At 45.1% G+C, this 20,944-nt stretch overlaps 3 protein-coding genes across 7 annotated transcripts in view; 2 read left to right on the top strand and 1 right to left on the bottom strand.

Moving 5' to 3' along the window:
- The first annotated feature begins 1,007 nt into the window (after window positions 1-1,007).
- LOC120835336 (single-strand selective monofunctional uracil DNA glycosylase) lies at window positions 1,008-3,569 on the top strand. Its single transcript, XM_040204200.2, has 2 exons — window positions 1,008-2,156; window positions 2,528-3,569. The coding sequence occupies exons 1-2, from the start codon at window positions 1,839-1,841 to the stop codon at window positions 3,056-3,058; spliced, it is 849 nt and encodes a 282-aa protein (XP_040060134.1). The 5' UTR covers window positions 1,008-1,838; the 3' UTR covers window positions 3,059-3,569.
- On the top strand, window positions 2,654-10,019 carry LOC120835305 (calcium-binding and coiled-coil domain-containing protein 1). 2 transcript variants are annotated; one of them, XM_040204148.2, is made up of 14 exons: window positions 2,654-4,373; window positions 4,936-5,083; window positions 5,169-5,271; window positions 5,611-5,813; window positions 5,969-6,211; window positions 6,342-6,490; window positions 6,570-6,639; window positions 6,805-7,059; window positions 7,140-7,265; window positions 7,564-7,647; window positions 8,004-8,055; window positions 8,142-8,299; window positions 8,694-8,761; window positions 9,096-10,019. In XM_040204148.2, exons 1-14 carry the CDS (start codon window positions 4,165-4,167, stop codon window positions 9,121-9,123), a joined length of 1,896 nt encoding a protein of 631 aa, XP_040060082.2. In that variant the 5' UTR covers window positions 2,654-4,164; the 3' UTR covers window positions 9,124-10,019. The 2 variants fall into 2 exon arrangements, with proteins under 2 accessions (XP_040060082.2, XP_040060083.2); XM_040204149.2 differs by lacking the exon at window positions 8,694-8,761.
- LOC120835317 (retinoic acid receptor gamma-B) overlaps window positions 9,741-20,944 on the bottom strand; it is a 36,251-nt gene continuing 25,047 nt past the window's right edge. For 3 of the 4 annotated variants that reach the window (XM_040204170.2, XM_040204169.2, XM_040204171.2), the window contains 7 exons: window positions 15,080-15,228; window positions 14,288-14,429; window positions 14,003-14,166; window positions 13,678-13,854; window positions 13,266-13,470; window positions 12,953-13,111; window positions 9,741-12,465 (listed from right to left, as the gene is read on the bottom strand). In XM_040204170.2, the coding sequence (XP_040060104.2) occupies window positions 12,143-12,465; window positions 12,953-13,111; window positions 13,266-13,470; window positions 13,678-13,854; window positions 14,003-14,166; window positions 14,288-14,429; window positions 15,080-15,228 (1,319 nt within the window). In that variant the 3' untranslated portion in view covers window positions 9,741-12,142. Of the gene's footprint in view, window positions 12,466-12,952; window positions 13,112-13,265; window positions 13,471-13,677; window positions 13,855-14,002; window positions 14,167-14,287; window positions 14,430-15,079; window positions 15,229-17,496; window positions 17,653-20,944 lie in introns of those variants that run through there. The other variant, XM_078092180.1, reaches the window with a different exon arrangement.

Raw genomic sequence — 20,944 nt, 5'->3', positions numbered from 1 at the left:
ATGTCTTTTGCAGAATTTGATTCATTTTCTGGGAGTTTATTGATCATGGTCGACATGTGCTCAATTCAAAGAATGGCTGCTAAATGAGCCAGATGGAGGTGGGACTCTGAGTGATTAGTGGTGGAGAAGAGCGGTACGCCGGCTCCTACCTCTTAAGCACCATAACAATTTAAACAGTTTTCCAGACTGCAAACTTAGAAAAAAAAATGCTTAAAGCTTGTCACGGAAGCCAGCAGACGAGATGTGTGCTCTCGAGGTCAAACCTCCATTTCATTAAGTGAATAATGTATAAAGAGTGGAGAGCAACATTCTCTTTTTTTCCAATTTCTTTTTCAAGCATTTGTCATCAAACCATGATCCAGATATTTAAATACTATCGTAAATCACTGTTGAAGAGGATGTGTGTGTTTAACCCTTTATATTATAACTGGTTCTTCTGAATACCTTCTTCTCTTCCACCGTTCTAGGAAGGGGACGGATACTTCCCAGCAGTGCTGTAGTGGTAAAATTAGAGGTGGGTAAACTCTGAATTTTGTGATCATACAGACCTCGACGCAATGTGAAGCAACGCAACACAAAGCGTCGCGACTCTGTAAGGCTGTCCTGGCTATATTGCATTATGTTATCAGTAAAAGTCATATACAATCAATGACAATGAATAAATGGGTTAGTAGTTTGTAGTTCATTAAATCTATGAAAACAGTGAAGAAAAGTATGTCAACACAACACAATTGCAGATTAAGAACTAGCTACATACGGAGTCTCCTTTTCACAGTAGTGCCCAGAGGGCCTCCTTGTCCTCCACGTCAGGTCCTGCCTTGCACAGAGGAGCCATGAACCCCAGAACGCGTTCCTCTGTGCTTCTCCTCTCTCTATAGGACCTGGTGTTTCTCCTCTCCCTGTGCTCTCTGCATCATTGCCTGTCCTCTCACTGCCTGAAAAAAATGTTGAATTTAAGAGTTAACCAGTTAAGCAGCCTGTCAATTACACTGACAACATAAGTTAAAGGAACACTCATGTACTACCTACGTCATCACAAATGGCCTATACAGCATGTTTTTTTTCACGTTGAGAACTGACTTGTTTTCTAATCTACGCGACACCAGGTGTTTTTCTTGTCCTTTTACCGTGCACGACCAGCGAACACAGAGCGCGCGACTACTACCCGCCCCCGCCCCCGCCCCCGTCGGTCGTTCCGGCCGCAACGACGACTACCCCCCCGTCGGGCCTTCTCGACCGGTCCGCGAAATATTGTCTGACATGAAACCGGTCCGTGAGGTAAGAAAGGTTGGGGACCACTGGGCTGATCCACAACGTGTGTTTACACACCTCCTGGATCCTGATTGGTGTCGCTGCTGCAGCCGCAAGGCACTGATTGGATGCTCACAGACCGTAATACAGCGCAGATGAACATGATTCAGACTACGGCGTTTATATGTTCAACAATAGGAAACGTAGTCTTAGCTGTTTTAAAATTACACCAAGTTTATTTCGGATTATTCCAACGGAAGAATACAAGGCGCAGGGAACTTTGAGGTGCGTAAACGCTATTTATAGGTGCGTAAACGCCATTTCCGAAATTCCAGAGGTGCGTAAACGGCGTTTACGTGCGTTTACCCTCCACTACAGCCCTGCTTCCCAGTGTGCACTGTGTGTGTACTTAACGTGTACTACCAGTGAATGTAATACCTTGATTCCACCATAGGTGGCGGTATGCAACTATAGTTTGTTAGCGATCCATTAAACAACCCGAAGAAGAACAGGAAGAAGGACAGGAAACAAGGAGGAAATAATAATAATAATAACCGGGGCCTCACTTATTACGGATACAAATCAAAATGTCAGATGGCTCCGCAGAGCTCGCGCGTGGAGACGTGCGGCACGAGGAGCCTGCGCGCGCATCGAAGCACGGGTTCGAACCTTTACCGACGCCGCAGGTCCAGCAGACCGCCGCCTCCAGGTTTCTGCAGGTAGAACTGGAGCTGAACGCGCACCTGCGGCGGCTCGCCTTCAGCCAGCCCGTCCGGCACGTGTACAATCCGCTGGAGTACGCGTGGGAGCCGCACCGCTGCTACGTGGAGAAGTTCTGCCGGGCCGGACAAAGCGTCCTGTTCCTGGGGATGAATCCTGGACCTTTCGGCATGGCGCAGACCGGGGTGAGCGGGGTCCATTGTGTCTGGGCTTAATGCAAGATGGTCGGAGGGCGGAATCGAACCCAAACGACAACAACAACAACAACAAAGCCCCAGTGTGTCAGTTGGTTTGTGATGTATTGAAAATAACGAGATCAGCTGCAAACAAGGACCTGAACGTTCCCCCTTTTAAACGAGTACCAAGTCTTAATATGTGTAATGTTCATGAATTTGCATGAAATACCACATTTACTCTGTTTGAGATATAGTTTCACCATTTTGCATACCAGACATGTGCCGGTTACTCAGTCAAATCAAAAGATCCTGACTTCCATGTAATTAATTAGTCTGTGACGTGGTAAACAAGCTGAAGTGATTTTTGTTTCTCGGCCCAGGTCCCCTTTGGTGAGGTGAGGTCAGTGGTCGATTGGCTGAAGATCACAGGGGAGGTCGGCCATCCTCATGACGAGCATCCCAAGCGGCGGATCACAGGACTCGCCTGCACTCAGAAAGAAGTGAGCGGATCGCGTTTCTGGGGCTTCTTCAGGAAGTTGTGTGGTGAACCCGACCACTTCTTCAAGCACTGCTTTGTGCACAATCTATGCCCGCTCATTTTCATCAGCGCCAGTGGGAAGAATTTAACCCCCCCTGAGCTGCCTGCGGATGAACGGGAGGCCCTCCTGGCCCTTTGCGACATTGCACTGTGCCAGGCGGTGGAGGCGCTGGGCGTTACCATGGTGATCGGGGTCGGAAGGGTAGCGGAGCAGCGGGCGCGGCGAGCGCTTTCAGCCGCAGGTGTCAAGGTGCAGGTTGAGGGCATCATGCATCCGTCACCCAGGAACCCACTAGCCAATAAGGGCTGGGAAGAGGTTGCCAAAGCCAAACTGTCAGAACTTGGTGTCTTGTCGTTGCTGAGCAACGTCTGAGCCACGAGTGCGTCTTCTCTGACAAGGGATCACAATGTGAGGAGTTTTAGTAAAAGACAATTATGATCAAGGGCTCAATGTACTGCTAAAAAAGTGACGCCTGACATTCCTCGTGCTCGTAGTACACTGAGGCCTTCCACGTCCGCCATCACTACCGCTGAAAACTCTTCTGCTAGGCAACATCTTCTTCCTCTATAAAGATCTGTCATTATAACTTTTCTTCATACATTTTAAGGTTCAGTTTCCAAAAAAGGCTACATCCATAGAGATGCAGTTCTCAGGAAGAACAAAGCTGCAGCTTTTGAATGGTGTCACAACAGAGACATCTGCTTTGTAAATATACAGTGTTCCTTTGTATAAAAGTGTAAGTATTTCCAATTGTCATTTATTTTGATAATGTCTTTTATTTGTTGATTTTTACACATAAATTCTAGCCACAATTTGACCAATTATGTGTATTTATAAACTCTGCACTCTTGCAGTTCAAATAAACAACCATGGCAACTGGAAACTCTATTTTTTTGGCAATTTAAGAAGCAGATGTAAAGTTAACCTAATTGTTTATTTTCAAACTGCCATGTTGCTCTTCGGGGTTGTGTTATTGATGCACTTTTGACCGTGGGATCCCCACTACGGCGCCACACACCTGTCTGAAGACGGCTTGTGATGAAACAACACTGCCATCAGGTGCTCACGAGTGGGACACCCAGATTCTTACGCAATCACACACCAGTTGAGGATAAAAGTCACACCTACAGAATGCTGTAGTCTGTCCATATCACTGACATCTGGAATGTGTTGATTAGTTCCACACAAAACAGTCGAAAGGACGTTGAAGCTCAACTTTGCATCAGTATTTTCAGACTTCCACTTCCACGTTGCAAATGGACCACACATTCATTATTTTCTGTACCATACCGTGGATGTCTGTTGTTAGACTTTCTTCGCCGTTCACTCATTCCTGGGGAGTGGGTTCATAGAAGTTGAAATGTTTATCCTTTTGCATATTGCCCCCCTTTCCTCACCCCTCCACTGGCACTACCGAGAAATGGCAATGTGCAATAACTACCAGCAGTAGATCTGAGATCCTATAACACTGTCCTCGAATGGGTGTCATCACTGCTTTCCCTCGTAACCAACTGTCTCCCACGAGTCTGCCAGCATCCCCAATTGGACTTGGGGGGCCCACATGGTTTGGGGGATGTTGGGAAACGCTTCCAGCAGACAGGATTGCTCTTCACTTTCTACAGATTGATCCACATCTCTATCCTTCACGAGCAGAGAAGACATCGCATTCATTTCTCAGCAGAATAAGGTAAGAGAACATACAACTACTCAATATACTAGAATAGAACTGCACTTAAAAGACCAATAACAAAAGGCAATACGTGTTTGATGTGATATTTGTGAATAAGAAAACAGGACAGACTTGGTATCATTTTTTTACTATTCGTATTTTTATTCCACAGTGGACATTTGAGAATGTTTTATTTCATTGACTACTTCATTACTTAATTGCAGGTTATATAATGGTTGGTGAACTTTAGGACTGAATTATGAGACATTTAATATGTATTGTTATTTTATTAGACTATAAAGTGCAGCTATTATTTGGCTTTGTGTGGTATTCTAAGATCAAGAACTACTTCCTACAATTGTTTCAATCATTTATATTATTGATTCATCATCCCCACGCAGGTATACAAAGCAACAGTGCTCTATTTCTTAGGGATGACATGGTATAATCGCGGCGGCTGGTGTTATGGCCGAGCTGCGTTCCTGATCCGACTCCGCTATCACCTTTCATCAGCTGTTCTCCACCGGCGTCCAACAGGAACACATTTCACCCGATCCACCTATGTTTTATTCCCAAACAGCCCCGCTCCCTATCACATGGATAAACAGTCCACGGTGGTGTTTCGAAATGTGGGACAGCTGTACTTCCCCCAATCCAGAGTTGAGTGCCACTACAGTCTTACCGCTGAGCACCAGTGGAGCAGCGGGGACTGGATAGGGATTTTTGAGGTAGATCGTCCCACCAGGCCAACATTCCTCCGCAGCGAAACAGAAACTATTCTATTGATTCTTATGTGGTCTGTTGTGATCACAGATGGACTGTTCGTCAGTGAAGCAGTTCCACACGTACACGTGGGCTGTTGTTCCTGAAGGCTACACGAGGGGTTCAAGTGTCAACTGCTGTGCCCTTTTTCAGGGTGAGAATCCTTCCAAATATTTCCAAAAACATAGGACACAGGTGGACACTGTGATGTGAGTGCACAAACAGTCCAGGAGGACATTGCCACATCAGCAGCAACTGGAGGTCGGAAATAAGATTCGTTTTAAGTTCACTGAACAAAAGTTGTTTCATTCACATTGTGGTTGATTTCCATCAAACTGCTGATGGTCATTGAGGGATAATTGATGGTGAATAATTAAGAGCTTGTCTTGCTCCGCAATTCACATTTCATATTCTGTATTACTTGATAAAAAATAATAAATAGTAATATACAATTAACACTGCATACTCATATACGTCTGTATATCTGGTGCAGCATCGTACCTGCCCCGCCCCAGCGCTGTGGAGTATCAGTTCATATACGTGGATGCGAAGGGAGAGGTATGTGCCCGAAGTCGCTCCTTCACCTTCCGTTCTCCCAAACCGCTGGAGGAGCTGGAGACCCTGAGAGAAGAGCAAGACGAGGAGGATGGAGAGGAGGAGCTGCAGATAGTCATCCCCAGGGCTCAGCTGTTGCAGGTAGAAATAAAAATCAATATTGCATTCAGACATTCCTAAAAAGCTTCAGTCCGTTTCATGTTAGTAATAAAAAAAGGTCTTTAAGTGTAACTTCTACTCTAAATCCATTGAGTAGTTGCTTGAATATCCTTGTCCTCTCCCCGTGTTGGGCACAGAGTCAGCTGGAGGAGTGCTTAAAAAAACAAGCCAATCTACAGCAGGCTCTGGATGAGGCAAAAGAGGAGAACGAGAACGAGAAAAAGAACAGCGACAAAGCAAAGGAGGAGTGGGAGCGTCACAGAGAAGCGATGAAGGAGGAGCTCTCAGAGCTCACAGACAACATGAGACTCAACTGTGAGATGTTGAAGAAGATGGAGGGAAAACGCAATGTGCAGGGAGGTCCTGCTTCCAGATGTCTGGTAGCCGACTCATTTTTACTTCCCAAAAGTTCTGGATTTTGTTAATAACTAATGACAACTGTTTGATCAATAATACACATGTGGAACGAGAACCTAATCATGTGTTTTTTTCACTCCACAACGTTGAAAGAATGTGAAATATAGTCAAGAAAATCTGACGTATGAACTGAGCCGACTCATGGCTGAAAAAGCTGAGAGCCAGGAGCGAGTTCGAGACCTGGAGGAGACCATAAAGGTCCTGAACGACAGGAAGAAAGAGGAAAACAGCGACCTGGAAAGGCACGTATTTGAGACATAGACTGTTAAACATCTTTCATTGGTATATTTATTTAGCTCAAAGTAACTCTTTTCCCCACAGGCTGAAGGAGAGAGTGAAGAAAATGTCCATTCAAATGAACCATGATGAGGAAAAGAGAAAGTGTCTGCAGGTAATTGGTGGTTGGTGGTGCTTCATTTAAAACACTTTCCTTGTTCGGGGAAATGAAACCGAGGAGCTCTGAACCGCGTCAGATTTCAACTCAAATGGTTTGGTGTTATGCGGCAACGGGAGCAAGATCACCTCCTGTTCATCGAGTCGTCTCGTCTCTGTGCAGGTGGAGAACCAGTCTGTCCTGGCGGAGGTCCGGGGGCTGCAGGAGCGTCTGGAGGCCAGTGAGCATGCAGCCGAGGGCCTGCGCAGGGAGCTGAGAGAGCTGGGAACCCGGCACGGCCAAACCAGCACTGAGCTGCATCAGGCCCGGCTGCAAGCGGCCCAGCTAACCCTGCTGCTGTCTGAGGAGAACCTGGTCCTCAGGGAGGAGCGTGCCAACTGGGCTCTAGAGAGGGAGGCTTACAAACATGCAGCAGAAGTAAGGATACGGAAAAGCGCACACACACATACTGACATGTCAACCCGTCTTTTTGCTAAACCTTTTTTTTTTTAATGCAGAGGGATTCCAAAAAGTTACAAGAACTGAGCTGTGAGGTGCAGAGGAAGGAGGAGTGGCTCCAGGAGGAGAGGACGGAGAGGGAGAAACTAGAAGTAAAGCTTGGGCAAGAGAGAGATTGCAATCAAGTAAGTAAATCAAAGTCACTACTATTCGACACACAAACACATTCAGATCTAAATATAACTGCTCATGTGCTGCAAATCCGCATCATCGCTTGATCAGATTACATTTTGGAACCCGGATAACGATGACCAGAGTTCGGCACAGTTTTGGTATTACTCACATGAAGGCATAAATAGAAAAGCTTCCACGAACAGCAAGTAAACATTTCCCCTCGCTGTCATGCAATCAACATCAGCAGGAAAGAGCACGAGTCAGGTCAGCTGTGTCTCAGTACATAATGCTGCTGCCCCCCCTCTTTAGGTGCTTAGGCGGGAGCTGCAGGAGCTGAAGGCCAGTGTGAAGACGGCCCAGAAAGAGAGAGAGGAGCAGCAGGTGGACAAACAGGTGAGGGTTACAAACCAGAGTACATACTGTATCTATCCTATAAGAAATCCGGTAGAGTTTGTTTTTCATAGAGCAGAAACTCTTTGGAACCACAGGTGCAGTGAGTCAGAGTGGCCTCATCAAATACAGTAAACAATACTGTTAAAAGTTTGCAGTTTTTTTTAGTGATTAGCAGTAAACCAAGTACTTTTATGCAGATACTTGCACGTTAGAAATGCAACTGTAGGCCTCTCTGGGTTCTTACACTCTTTAAAAGGGAGATGAGGGCAGCTGTTTATAACCTGCAACCCCTCCCAGATGTTCTTTTACAACTTTTTAAATTAATGCCAAGTTGTTCTCATCCAATAATATAACAGGACCCGATGAACTACATCCGGCAGTCAAATGGTGAAATTCCTACATTCAGCTGTAAGTAATGGGGTCCTTTTGTGTACAGCCACACTATTTCATTGCACAGTAAGGATCTGTAAATAATCCGTACCGATTTAAAACAGCTCCTGGCTCTTCCGCTGAGGATGACGAAGATGCCTCCTCAGCTTCCCCTAGTTCAATCAGTTGGCCTGGCCGGTCCACTCAGCTGGAACAAGCCAAGCTCCTTTTGGCAGAGACACACATCCAAAGCCAAGAGGACACAGCAGCCTCTGACTCACAGGTGTGCCACCCTTTCTCCACATGAACCAAACAACGTTAGCACAGAGCTAACGGACCAGAGTGGGCAAATAGTTCCCCCTCGTCCCACGGAGTCCCTCAGAGTTTTAGAGCTCTCTGCCAAAGAGAAAACCGGGTACAAAGACTTCAAAATAAAGAATTAAAAAGTGGTCAAACTTGTCGCGCACATTAGACACAAGAATCCAACGGTTACTTAAGCATTTCCTGAGTGGGGAGAACGGAGGAACAATTCAATTCGAAAATGTTTTACACATTATCTTTGACGGTATACATCGAAGAAATATGTAAAGATATTTAGATGCTAATGCGATTATTTAAACATAAGCCATAACATTCACATCTTTAGTTCACGCCCGTCTCTGCTTCTGTCACGTCAGCGCTGTGAGCCCCCAGCTGCAGGAGGGAAGTTGCCGATGCTTCTAGAACCTGTCGACCCCGTCCCGAGGTGACAACTCTGGCTTCCTACAGGCCACGCAGTGCACACCCTGTTTGCCTCCTCCATGCCCCGACTCACCTCTCCTAACATCACGGGATGACTCACACTCACCCTCTCGGCCCTCGCAGACCCGTTGCTGTTTTAGAAAAGCTGCCTGGCACTGTTGTGAGGAGAGTCGTAGTCATAGAGTAAAAATAAAAGTGTAAATAATATGGTTATACTGATGTAATAAGAGTAAAAATGTGCACGTTGCTCAAACACTGGATCAGCTGGAGTGTGTTGTCTATTTTTGGTAAATCATCAGCACCTTCTGTAAACCTTTCAGTGCTCTTTCTCTCTGCAGTGAGCTGGCCGACTCCCCCATGTGGTAAACAAGAAGGATAGACGACAAGCTGCTTGTTCACCCCTGCAATCTTCAAGGTCAATCTATTGTTGTTTAGTAGCGGCCCGTGAAGAAGACCGCCTCCAGAACGGTCCTATTTATAGTCGAGCTTTTGACTCGTCAGTGTTTGTATGTAGTTTGTATACAATTTGTAAGTGTCCTCATTTGTGTTTATTATTACCGCAAATGCTTAAGGATTAATGAAACTTTAATTTTCATATGCAGATGCCAGGTTTTCTATATTTTTAGCTAATTAAAATGTGATCTGTTGTTTTGAGAAAAGCTTGGAGTTAATAGCCTACAACTTGTTTTGTTGGCACATCAGCCCATAACCTCTGCATGTGAGTGTGACTCCTGAAGCCTCGTCAAGTGTGGGTGGAGGCGTCTTACATGCAAGTGTGAAATATATACTGCTGCAGCACAGCGTCAGGCTGGTGGAAAATCAATGTTGATTTACGATACATTTATTATTTGATCTGGGCACGAGGTTCCTTAATGAAATGTGATGTGGAATACGTTGTCTTTTTTTAGCACATTTCCAACTTGAGACTTTCCTTGTGAAGGTGTAAAGTGAACGCAAGAACACAACAACTGGATGCTGAAAGGTTTTAGAACAAAAAGCGCTTTTATCAAAATACAAGAAATACAAGAATAAAATAAGCAAATAACAAGCAACAAATAAGCAAAAATCTAAATGTAAAAACACACAGATCAGCCCAGTTTTTGTTTTCTGTGTGTGTGTTTGCGTGTGTGTTTGGGTGTGTCAGCGCTATTTTGCTATTAAAGTCCAATAAAAATAAAAATCGGAATGTGTCTGAATCCCTGAACATTGAGACAAGTTATCTGCACACTCAAAAAACTCAATAAAAAATATAACAGAAATAAGATGGTTGCAGCTTAAGTCATTTGAGATCATTTCATCACACAATACAAAGTAAATATATTTTATATTTTGTTTTTTGTGTTTTCATCCAAATGCGCTGTGATGTCTTTGGTCTTTTTTAATGTCTTACTCATTTGTTGACATATAGAGCTGAATCCCTTCTGACCTCTTCTGTGGCTCGTCTATTGCACCAGCGTAACAGCAAAAAAACAAGTTTAAGAAATGGAAAACTAAGATAAAACAGGAAAACATTTTAACATGAAATGTCTTTGTTATGTGACATTTGAATACTCAACAAAATATGTAACATGAGCTGACGATGTGCAAAATATTGACTGTGTCTCTGTGACTTTGCGACACACTGATAACGTGCCGTGCATCTTTCACCTCCATTGCTTGATGCAGACGTTTTCATCCTATAAAATCACAACACGTCTAAAAACATCGCGGCATCAGGGTTGATTGAGTAATGCTTTAAATCTACTTCTGGATGGCTTTGAGTCTGCTACTTTTCTTCAGATATCACACCTTGGCTGTATCATTTCATCCCTAATATCAACAAACTACTTCAGCAAGTTGCAGCTGAACAGCAGCGAGATGAAGTGTCTTTCATTAATTAGATAATGTCGATTTTATACATCTTGCATACAAAAAGCTGTAAAGCCTCAATGACAAACAAATCATAAGTATCGTTTTACAAAATCCATGCAACCATGGACACACACACCGGTGTGCTTCGTCACCACATGTTAAGTCTTCCATTGTGTTGGTTATTATGTTAGGTGGTTGTGACCCCATTTAATTGATCACGCGATTCAATTTCCTCCTCTTCAATAGACATCTTTGAGTGAGTGAAATTGGGAAAAAATGTTATTTCATTTTGTGCGTTTTGAGGATAGTAATTATTGGAGTTGTGCGTAAATGCTCGCTGTAGATTATGGCAGTAATGACGGACATCTCCACAGCACTCGCTTTTGATAAATGCTCTTAGTTACACACTCATGCACAGACACAAACACACACTCACCTGACATTTTCTGTGAAGTAAACTGATTTTAAGGGTTACGTCCATTTGGATTATTCATACATCACTTCTAAGAAAAAATGAAAATATTATGGGCTCACAAAGGTCATGTGCATCATGGCCAACAACTTCACTTTTAAAAATCCCACTTGTTGCTGAAGATGTTGGCGCAACGTCAGAGCATTTCTGAAAGAATACTGGTGTCAGATGAGATGTGGCCCTGATGGAATCACCCTGAGATTGTGTGCTGACGTTTGATCTACCCTGCAGATTCTTTAGTCTAAATATTTGAAAAAAAATGTTGTGGAGAAGGTTGAGACACCCTGCCACCCTTGTCTTGCGTTATTAATCATTTTATTTTGATCACAAGCACCAGAGCGGAAAAGACAGTCGTCTCCTTATTGTCTTTTGAATGTTTTACCCTTTGGGGCTTTCCATAGCACATGCTTGTCTTCTTGTGAGCTTGAGTCCCGGTCATGACCTGCTCTCTCTTTGCAATTGCTTCCACTGTGTATAACAACAAAGTATCGCCAAACATTAAAGGCAAGCAAAAGGACTCACTAAATGTCCAGTCAAATGAGTGAAAAATATACCATAAAAAGACAGGGAGTCCCACAGACATGCAAAAAGACAGAACAGAAATGTTTACACGCTTAGAAAAAGCAGACAATAAAAAAATAAGTCGCAAATCTCTCACTTGTAATAAAAGGAATTCTCAGAAGACATTGGCGGAAAACAGACACCACATAGAGTTCTGTTGTTGCAAGGTATTTTTTATCATCAATTGTATTAAAAGCATAGCCCTTATAGATAGCTGAGGAGTGCATTGTCTTCTGTCTACCACATCTCATTTGGTGCACAAATATCTTTTTGAGTCTCATTTTGGCACAGTGATCTTTCGTGGCACTCTGCTCAATCCACTTACATTTAGTGCTTTTGCTTCGCTCATTCCTTACTTCCTATTTAACATACTTTCCTTTCAGTCAATATTTACAGTATTTGTAGGCGCTGCATTCAACACCGTTGTTGTATAAGAGCCTAATTCTGTGAGGTTTCCACGAGGCCTCTGATCTGAAGGACGAGGCGGCCCTCCCGTCTCTCTCATTGCGTTTTCCCAGTTACACCTTTCTTTAGCGCGCTGGCTGCCGCCTCCACCAACAGCTCCCCATCACTGTCCACCCCTCGGTCCTTCTCCTCATCCCAATAGTCGTCCTCCTCCTCCTCCTCCTCTTCCTCCTCAACGGCTGACTCATCTGTGGCCTTCTCCTCTTGTTTGATGGCTTGAATCGCAGGGGGAGCGGCTGCAGCGCTGTCTCCGGAGTCACTGCTGTCCTCGAAGGCCTCCGGGTTCTCCAGCATCTCCCTGATGAGTGGAGGCATGGGGCCCGGGATCTCAGTCTTCAGTGTGATGGCTCTCTCCGCACCTACAGGCGCGCACACACACACACACACACACACATCCGCAGATTTATGCAATGTGCAGTGTTTTCAAAGGACCGATTACTGTCACCGTCAGAGGGGAAGACGAACGCCTCTCGATGCTCTCACATGCAGATGATGGTATCTGAACTATTTTGCTTGCACCCCAAATAGAAATCTGTTATGTTTTCTTTTGGAATGATACGCCTCATCTCCTAAATAAGGCTGGGTGGTTGTTTGAGCATTTTTGAAAGCAGAGCCAATACGATTATCAGGTTTGGACGCTGATGCCAAAAACAGTGTAAATTGTAATGTTGACACAAGTATAGACGTACCAGCACTTTCCAGGGAGGCAAAATCAAAAACACAAATCCAATGCCAATGTTCAGGACTTCACAACTCATGACCCTCAGTAATGTGGTAAAAGTATTACGGTTTGTTTCCAAGCCCTACTTCTTATCTATGGTTCTAGTGTGTAAAACCTCAGCTGACCTTTGGTGCTGATTCCTCGGAGGTCTGTGACTTTCATCAGCATGCGGGGAAACATGTGAGGCTTGTTTGGGCGTCTGCGGCGGGTGTAGATCTTCAGAGCCTCGAGCAGCGGCTCCTGCAGCTTGTCTACTTTCTGTGGCTCCTCCAGATCCATGCGGTCTAACACAATGAGGGGAAGGGACCATTATGAAGAGGTTAAGAAAGGATAGACAAGCTGGAAAAACGATAGCGAGGAAAGTGCAAACCAATGAGACGGAGTCAGAAATGTTACGTCTGTAAGGTACGGAGAGCGGGTTCGAAGGCACAAGCGTACCTCCACAGATGAGGCAGATGGCGCTGAGTAAACCCGTTTCTGTGTCATCCATCTCCAAAGGCAGCAGCTGGCCGGCAAAGGCAAACACCAGTTCTGTCAGAGGGCCAAAGCCAGCGTTATGCATCTGGGTCCTGTTGAGTGTCAGGCCATCAGAGAAAGTCATGGTGTCCTGTTCCGGGGTGTAGCGAGTGCATATCCTCAGCATCTAGGGAAGGGGACGAAAACCACAACACAAAGACAGAAAGGTCAAAAAATGGGCAGTCAGTAAAAGATGAATGACATTCAGTCCAAATCAAATCATGGCAGCTTTTCATAATCATCAACAAATTACGCAGCGTGAGAAATGAGAACGCATCCGGACACACGGACAGCTGGTTAAATAGGAGGAGTAATAAGAGCATATGGTCGGTACCAGGATGTCCAGGCATGCAGATTTGAGGAGGGTGATCTGGTCAGCGATGGTGAGCGTAGTGAAGCCAGGAAGCCGCTTGGCGAACTCCACGATCTTTATTATGCACTTTGTGGACAGCTCACTGAACTTATCCCACAGGCCCAAATCCAGCTGTACTCTGTGGTCAGCACTTGAATTCTGAGAGGGGAAAAAGAAGGACACTTTGGTCTGTGCGGCTGGGCAGAGTCCATACAGCGTTTGTCCTCCTGGCAAAGCAGTGAGCTAATGCTTGAGTGGAGCGAATGTTTATGGGTGGATGTGATTATACATTCAAAAAATAACTCACTGTGGTGTATTTTCCGAGTTGTCCCAGAGATGGAAAGGTCTCTTTGTGAGCTTTGCTGACTTTGTTGACCAGCTCCTCTAGTTCTCCACTCAGCTCGTAGTTCTCTGGCAGCACCACTTCCTCCTTTACGTCCTTCTTCTTTTTGTTCCTGTCATTACGCACCGCTACAGGGGAACACAGGTGCAGGGAGACACATTTAAAAAAACAACAACAGATTTCTCCATTACGTTTAAATTGAAGGTAAAATGTTACCCTCACATATATAGACCCATATGTCCCTCTCACCTTCTTTGGACATGCCAACCTCAAAGCACTTCTGCAGCCGGCAGTACTGGCAGCGGTTGCGGGTCACTTTGTTGATCTGGCAGTTCTTGTCTCTGTGGCATGTATACACCATGTTCTTTTGGATACTGCGCCGAAAAAAACCCTGAAACAAATGAGAGAAAACTGTTTTTTAAAACCATGCTATTGCCCGGACTCTAGAGGTGGAAATATCGGTCGTTGTTGTCGGGCAGATGTTCCCATCATCCTCAGCTTCATCGAAAGTCGTGAGCCCATTAGCCGACGTTAGCAGGCTAACATGATGAACATGTCCGTGTGTCCTTATTTTGGCATTATCATTGTGACCATGTTAGCAGGCTGTTAGCATGTGACTTCTCTGTCTAAGGGTTAGTCCGACACAGCACATGACTGAGTACTTTAAGCATATTCTATTCTCATTCTGCTAGTTTTACTTAAAGGATCTTAGTACTTCTGCACCACATATAACATATAACCGTCTTAATCTTGAACATATGTTCATTGGTGTCTGTATCTAAACCTCAAGCATACAGAATGATTGCATGTTTTCCAAAAGAATATTGTTTCATTCAATTTCAAGCTCAAAATCTCCACAGCGGCGTAATTTAATACAGATGCAGTGAGCATTTGGTGGTCAATGTTTGGCTCTGTTCTGTGCAGTATTAGTCCAGATACACTAGAGGGCGGCTTAACAAAGGCAAACTTTGCAGCATGCGTCAGCTCTAGTTGAACATGAGACTTTTCACTGAACATAAGCTGTTCTCTGGCTCATCTTACCTTGCAGCCCTCACAGGAGCTCACTCCATAGTGGTAACCAGATGACTTGTCTTGGCACACAAAGCACGGCTTGTAGATGCGGGGCGGAGGAGGAGGAGAAGGAGAGCTGGGGACCATTTCCTCTGAGCTGGTGCTCTGGGTCTCCACCGCTGCAGAGAGAGAGGGAGAGAGAAACCTTTATCATACTGTTTACAGAAGTCTTTGAAATTATGATGAAAGCCAATACCTCAACTGATTAAGAGAGAATAATCAACGAACAACCCCCAAAACCCTTGCAAGCCACCCCCTGGAGCCAGGAGGAAAGCTCAAAGACAGACATTTTTAAGAGAAAAGGGGGGGGCTGATTGACAGGGACTTAAAAGAGACACAATTAGCTGATGGCCAGATGGCCGTGCTGATAAAATGCTGATTGGCAGCTGAGATTTGATTGGCTTCTCCGTTTACTAGCGAGTGGGGGAGCAGCATACCTCTGTTGACTTCTTCACTGACATCTCAATCTTTGCATGGGTGTCCATGTGCTTGTGTGCTCACACGCACATGCTCCAATTTTTATGTGAAAGGCCGTCAACCCAGACCTGCGCATACACCTCGAGCCCCATGTGAACAAACAGAGGAGGGATGTTTATGAGAGTCGGCTGTCTCCCGCTCTTCCTTGTCGCTTTCTCGCTAAATAAAATGGCAAACTGTATGACACCATTTGCTGGCCACTGACACAAGTCACTGAACTGCTGCTAATGAAAACGTTGAAAACAAACAATGTGAAACAGACGCAGGCAAGAGTTCGCCCGGCTGATTAAAATGGTAACTTCCTACACTTCAAACCCCCCAAAAAATGAATGACACACACTGCGAACAGATTTGAAGGTGATGATTAAAGAACAGCCAGATGCCTGTGAACATGCCTTTCAACTTTCACCTTCAGTCACCCCAACTTCACCTCCCCCTGCCCAGTTCCACCCCCACTCCCTTGTTTCCTGGCCCTAAATTCCTCAGTGCAGGCTGCACAGGGTTTAATAGTTGCCCGGGCTCATAAGCACGCCCTATAAAGGTTGTGTCTGGGATGGAAAGGAGGCCCCGGCCAGGCTGAAGGCCTCTTTATTGGGATCCAGTCACCTTGGGCAGCTATTCACATCAACAGCCCCATCCTAGGATCCCTTCCTTATAAAAATAAAGAATCTGGGGTCAAAAACCCCAAAGTCACAGCACCTCCTGTCACTTTCAATGGATAGCACAGGACTGGACCAAATGTGGGCGCCACACCATCGCAGAAACCCCGACCTGAACCCACAGCCTGTCGTTTACGGGGCCGCTAAGGTTTCCAAAAGCAGAGAGGCAAAGGCACAAAGGAATAATCTAAAGAAAACAGAGAGGGGAAAATGAAAAGAGGAAGAAAAGGAAAGAAAGAGGTGAGTCAGAGGACAGAAACTTCCCAGTGGCTGAAAGGTTAAATAAAATCGTGACCACTTAACTTTGACCTTGACTGTAGAAGGCCATTACCGACTAAATGACCAGCAGCTTGCTTACAAGCTAAAAAATGTGTTTAAACAACACAAGATCCAATTAATCATGACTTCATGGGCTAAGCCCTGATTATCAGTTGCAGCTATTTATCAAACATTAATTCCAGATTTTTAACCATCTTTTAAAAAATTAAGGAATAAAACTTGGATTTTTTTTTTGGGGGTACTTTCCGCTGTGTGATCAGGCTTCAACAAACTCACTTGTATTAGTACCTATATTTGGCTGCAGGACGTCACAGGCAAGTTTCTGACATGTTCAAACCAAATAAATTCAGAATTTGATTAATATAAAAATGATTATTAGTTGCGGCCTAATGTTCATAGTGAAATTGATGGTTGAAAGAACAGGATTGTGAGTGTTCTCCAACAACGAGCGAGTTGAAATTATCCAGCGTGTATCTGAGAAAGTAGACGTTTCACGCAAATATATGAGTGAACAAGCCGCTGCTCGGGAGGCTTAAGCCTAGTATGTGTGGGCTTTGGGGTGCATCCCACCCCAGGTGTGGGTGGCTGAATGAGTTGGCACTGTAACCCGATCACTGCTTTCTGTTTATGTAGTAACACCGACGTGGTAAAAGTGGCCCTGAGAGAACAAGTGGAAAAATAACTCCTGTTGAAAAGCAGAAGCGTCATCTGGCGCCAGGAGGAAGGTAGTGACGGACACCGTCTGCGGCCGGGCGCAGCGGCTGAGGAGGTACGCGACAAACATGACAGCGGGAGACAGGGTGAGAGACACTGGGCTGAAGAGAGAGAGAGAGGGGGGGGGGGGGGGGGGAGGGCATGGAGAAAGAAGGGGGGAAGGCCCAAAACTGTCAAGCACCTGTCATCGCCCTGAACCGAGCTCGGCGTCAGAGCCGTGGCTCCGAGAAATCTGTCTCGTCTTAACCTGCAACTCACCCCTCAGCGTGTCACAACATCAATCAGCACACCTCTATAGGACACGAGGACGGACGAGACGACTCGTGTGAATCAGCCAGCAGGATAAATGTCCCCACAGAAAACACGGAGCCACAGATGAAGATGTGTAACTGTGCTTCACCTACTCGTGTGTCTGGGTGTTTCCCACCTTGCCGCTCTGCTCTCAGGGTTTGTTGTCGCATCAACACGTCTCTGTTTAGACAACAGAAGCCCACCTGAGAGGCGACACCTCCCTTATCCGCTCTGATGCCAGAGATTCTTCGAGTGCGTGAATGACAATTTCATTCCCGGGATAGTTTTCTAAACCTCAATTACTAAAATACGTGGCAAAATGAGTCAGGAACGGCCTGAGCTCCGGGGGCCCAAGTCCATTCCACAAACTCATTGTGGGCAGTCGTAGGTGTACAGCTGTATACGGTTTAAGCACTTATCGTACGACAAATCCACGCCACACTACGTGGGGCGTCAGACCCGATCCGTCAGTCTGCGGTCACGGCGGCACGCGAAAGAAAACGCGGTGATTGACAGTTGTTTTCTGCTCTGCAGAAACATGCATGTGGTTTGTTTAACGCTCACACTGAAGGTGTTTTCTCATTCCTGTCGGGGGGGGCTGAGTGGTGGACGCAGTGTGACATACGGCCTGTGGGGCCTGCAGCCCGGCTCAACCTGCCAACATCCTACATCTCATTGAACTGGACTTTGGCCCCGGGGGGCCTCAGAGAGCCTTTCATATAGAGGCTAATGCTAAGGATTATGGCATTTTGTTTTGCTTATATTCCTATTAATGTTATTGGGTTCTTCTGGATTTTGATGCTTTGGTCACTTTTTTCTTTTACTTTTAATGCCAATAAAGCTACAAAGACTTGATATGTGATTTTGGGGATTTGAAAATAAGCCAAAATACAGAGAATAATTTGTATGGCAAACACAGTTTTTACACAAGCTCTCTACTCACAAAATGTCTAGCAGCACACTGTGGAATGTGCGTGCACATGTGAATATGTGTGTGTGTGTGTGTGGGCTGCTGCATGGGGCCGCAGCTCAGTTGGATTTTGAGGGTTTCCAGTGCGACAACATTCACAGGACGGACGAGGAGGAAAACGGGGGGCCAAACACCACTGATCACTAACACAGCCGTAACACGTACGAAGTCAATGTGACATGAAAGTAAAAATATGTGTCATGCTTAAAACTCTGTTGTAATTCGTGAGCTGATACACACTGGGGGGTGAGCCACAACCCCAAATATGCTGAGTGAGTAATTACCGCGACAGCAGGGAGGAGATGGGGGAGATCTGAGTGACAATCCCTTTCATCAGCTGTTCTAAGTTCAATACCGGCGTCCCCTCCCCTCGCCTGCCCTCCCCCTCAACTCAACCCCGACTATTAACTGTCTTCCCCCCTCTGTCTTCTCCTGCCTTCCTGCCCCGGCAGGAGGAGGAGTCCTTCCTGTCATTGGAAGCGCCTTTTTGGAGGAGAGGCTGTGAAAGTCAGGCTACCGTCCGGGAGACGGCTCCATAAAAACAGCAGCGCCAAACACTTAAAAAAAAAAAAAAGAGGAGGCAGAGACAAACGTGCAAACAACAGTGCACAAAGGCGTGCACACACACACACACACACACACACACCCACACACAGACACACAGACGTTTGTACAAACCAACAGAACAGAAACCCTAGACATCAATTCCTCAAACGCCTGCAGTTTCAGTTGAGTCACAATTGACCCTCACTTGAGCGCGACAATGTTTAAATCAAGGACGAAACCTGGAAAACGACGTTCCCCTCATATGTTGTTTGGTTCGTGGTCGCAGACGCTTTGTTTGTCTGCTGAGTGTGGGTTTGTGTGTGGGGGGGGTCGGGGAGCTTTACAGGACAGGTTGTTAAATCCGGGTTTGTCCCTCCCAGTCATCATGACACATACAAAGCTCCCTTTCTTTTTTATAACACCCCATAAAGCCGGCTTTCTATTTTCGCCCTGTTTTGATATTAGTCTCCCACAAGGATACTGAACTTGGCTTCTCAAACACTTCTGCAACATATCATGCCGATTTTTTTTTTTTTTAAGCATTTAGGTGACATTTCGGCATTAAAATAATAAAGTTGTACCTTAATCTATAATAACAGCAGTCGTTCACTTTTACATTGTGTCACATTGAGTTTAGCAGCTTGTGCACTGAAACTGACTCTTTTAGAACAGATCTTATCAGCTAAACCCTGTTTTAAGACAGACTAATGATTCAGAGTCATGGACGGTGTGGTGGAGACGTGCCGGAAAGCTGCAACAGAGACAAGTTGTAACACGACTCAATGATCCTCACAAGACGTCCGTTCCAAGCAACCCAACCAATCGGCAGCCAGGGATCCTCTCCGCTGGTCCCTTTGAGCAAACTGTGCTACTGAACCGTGTTTTACTCGCGTTTTTGGATCAGATCTCTCTTTTATGAGTATTTGTCACGCGTGTGTGTGTAAACGTTTTTGAGTCAAAGATAAAGGCAGTGTGTAGAACCACACAAACTGTAACCTGATCAGAGACACATTCACAGTTCCAAATCATTTAATCAATCATTTAATACTTAACAATTCATCTAAATCTGTTAATTTAGTAATTTCTAGTAATGTCTTAATAATCTAGTAATTAGGACAATCTGGTTGTGGAGGTAGTCAATATTGCCACAGCGAAGTATGTGTAAAAGTGTTTGATGCTTAATACATTTCACCAAAATGTCACACTTCCTTTTGGAGGTTTTCTGTTAAATAATTGAAACGGTTTAAGATACGTGTAAATTGTTGTGTCTTAGACGCAAGAATCTGTGTTTTCTCTGAACAAACTGACTGAACTTGAATTTCCAGGTTCACTAAGGTCGTTAATGCAATTCCTTTATGCCCAGTGGTGAGAGGTTAACAGGGAAGGCATCTGGAGTAACAGAGACCCGGCCAGCATTTCATGACCCAGTGACATAGATTGCTTTATTAAAAACTAGCGATAGTGCCGCAAGTACAGAAATAATAGAAATCTGAGGAGCTTCCAAGAAATACAACATGCAGGCCCCCCCTACAAGGTTTTATATTACAAATCAGCCGTATATATTTCCATTTTTTAAATCAGCTACTGGCAGTAAAATCATCCCCATCATGTCATAGTTCGCTCTCCTCTTATGTCATGATATGATGGTGAAGGAGCATCGTTAAACTAACTTTAAAGAACTCATTTAAAGTGAAGAGGGTGCCAGAGAAAAGGAGATTATCACTGAATGAAGGGAGAGAGTTTCCCCTCGAGGCCACAAAGAGTTATGGGGGGTAGTTTAATCCCCAATTCAACTTCATTCCTCCACTCCTCCTGCAGCTCTCTTCTATTTGAAGTGCACATGCCTCGTACACAGTCCCTAATCTTATAATTGACCCTTTGTAATTGTAATTGAATCAT

The sequence above is a fragment of the Gasterosteus aculeatus genome, chromosome 17 (genome assembly GCF_964276395.1).
Source record: "Gasterosteus aculeatus chromosome 17, fGasAcu3.hap1.1, whole genome shotgun sequence".
NCBI lineage: Eukaryota > Metazoa > Chordata > Actinopteri > Perciformes > Gasterosteidae > Gasterosteus > Gasterosteus aculeatus.
Note: the sequence above shows the minus strand (reverse complement) of the source record. Positions and strands in the feature narration are given on the sequence as shown.

Bases quoted from the DNA above. Each gene is read 5' to 3' on its own strand.
- LOC120835336 (XM_040204200.2), top strand. From the start codon at position 1,839: ATGTCAGATGGCTCCGCAGAGCTCGCGCGTGGAGACGTGCGGCACGAG. The intron at 2,157-2,527 runs GTGAGCGGGGTC...TTCTCGGCCCAG, and splicing joins TCGGCATGGCGCAGACCGGG to GTCCCCTTTGGTGAGGTGAG.
- LOC120835305 (XM_040204148.2), top strand. From the start codon at position 4,165: ATGGGTGTCATCACTGCTTTCCCTCGTAACCAACTGTCTCCCACGAGT. The intron at 6,212-6,341 runs GTAGCCGACTCA...CAACGTTGAAAG, and splicing joins GTCCTGCTTCCAGATGTCTG to AATGTGAAATATAGTCAAGA. The intron at 7,266-7,563 runs GTAAGTAAATCA...CCCCCTCTTTAG, and splicing joins AAGAGAGAGATTGCAATCAA to GTGCTTAGGCGGGAGCTGCA.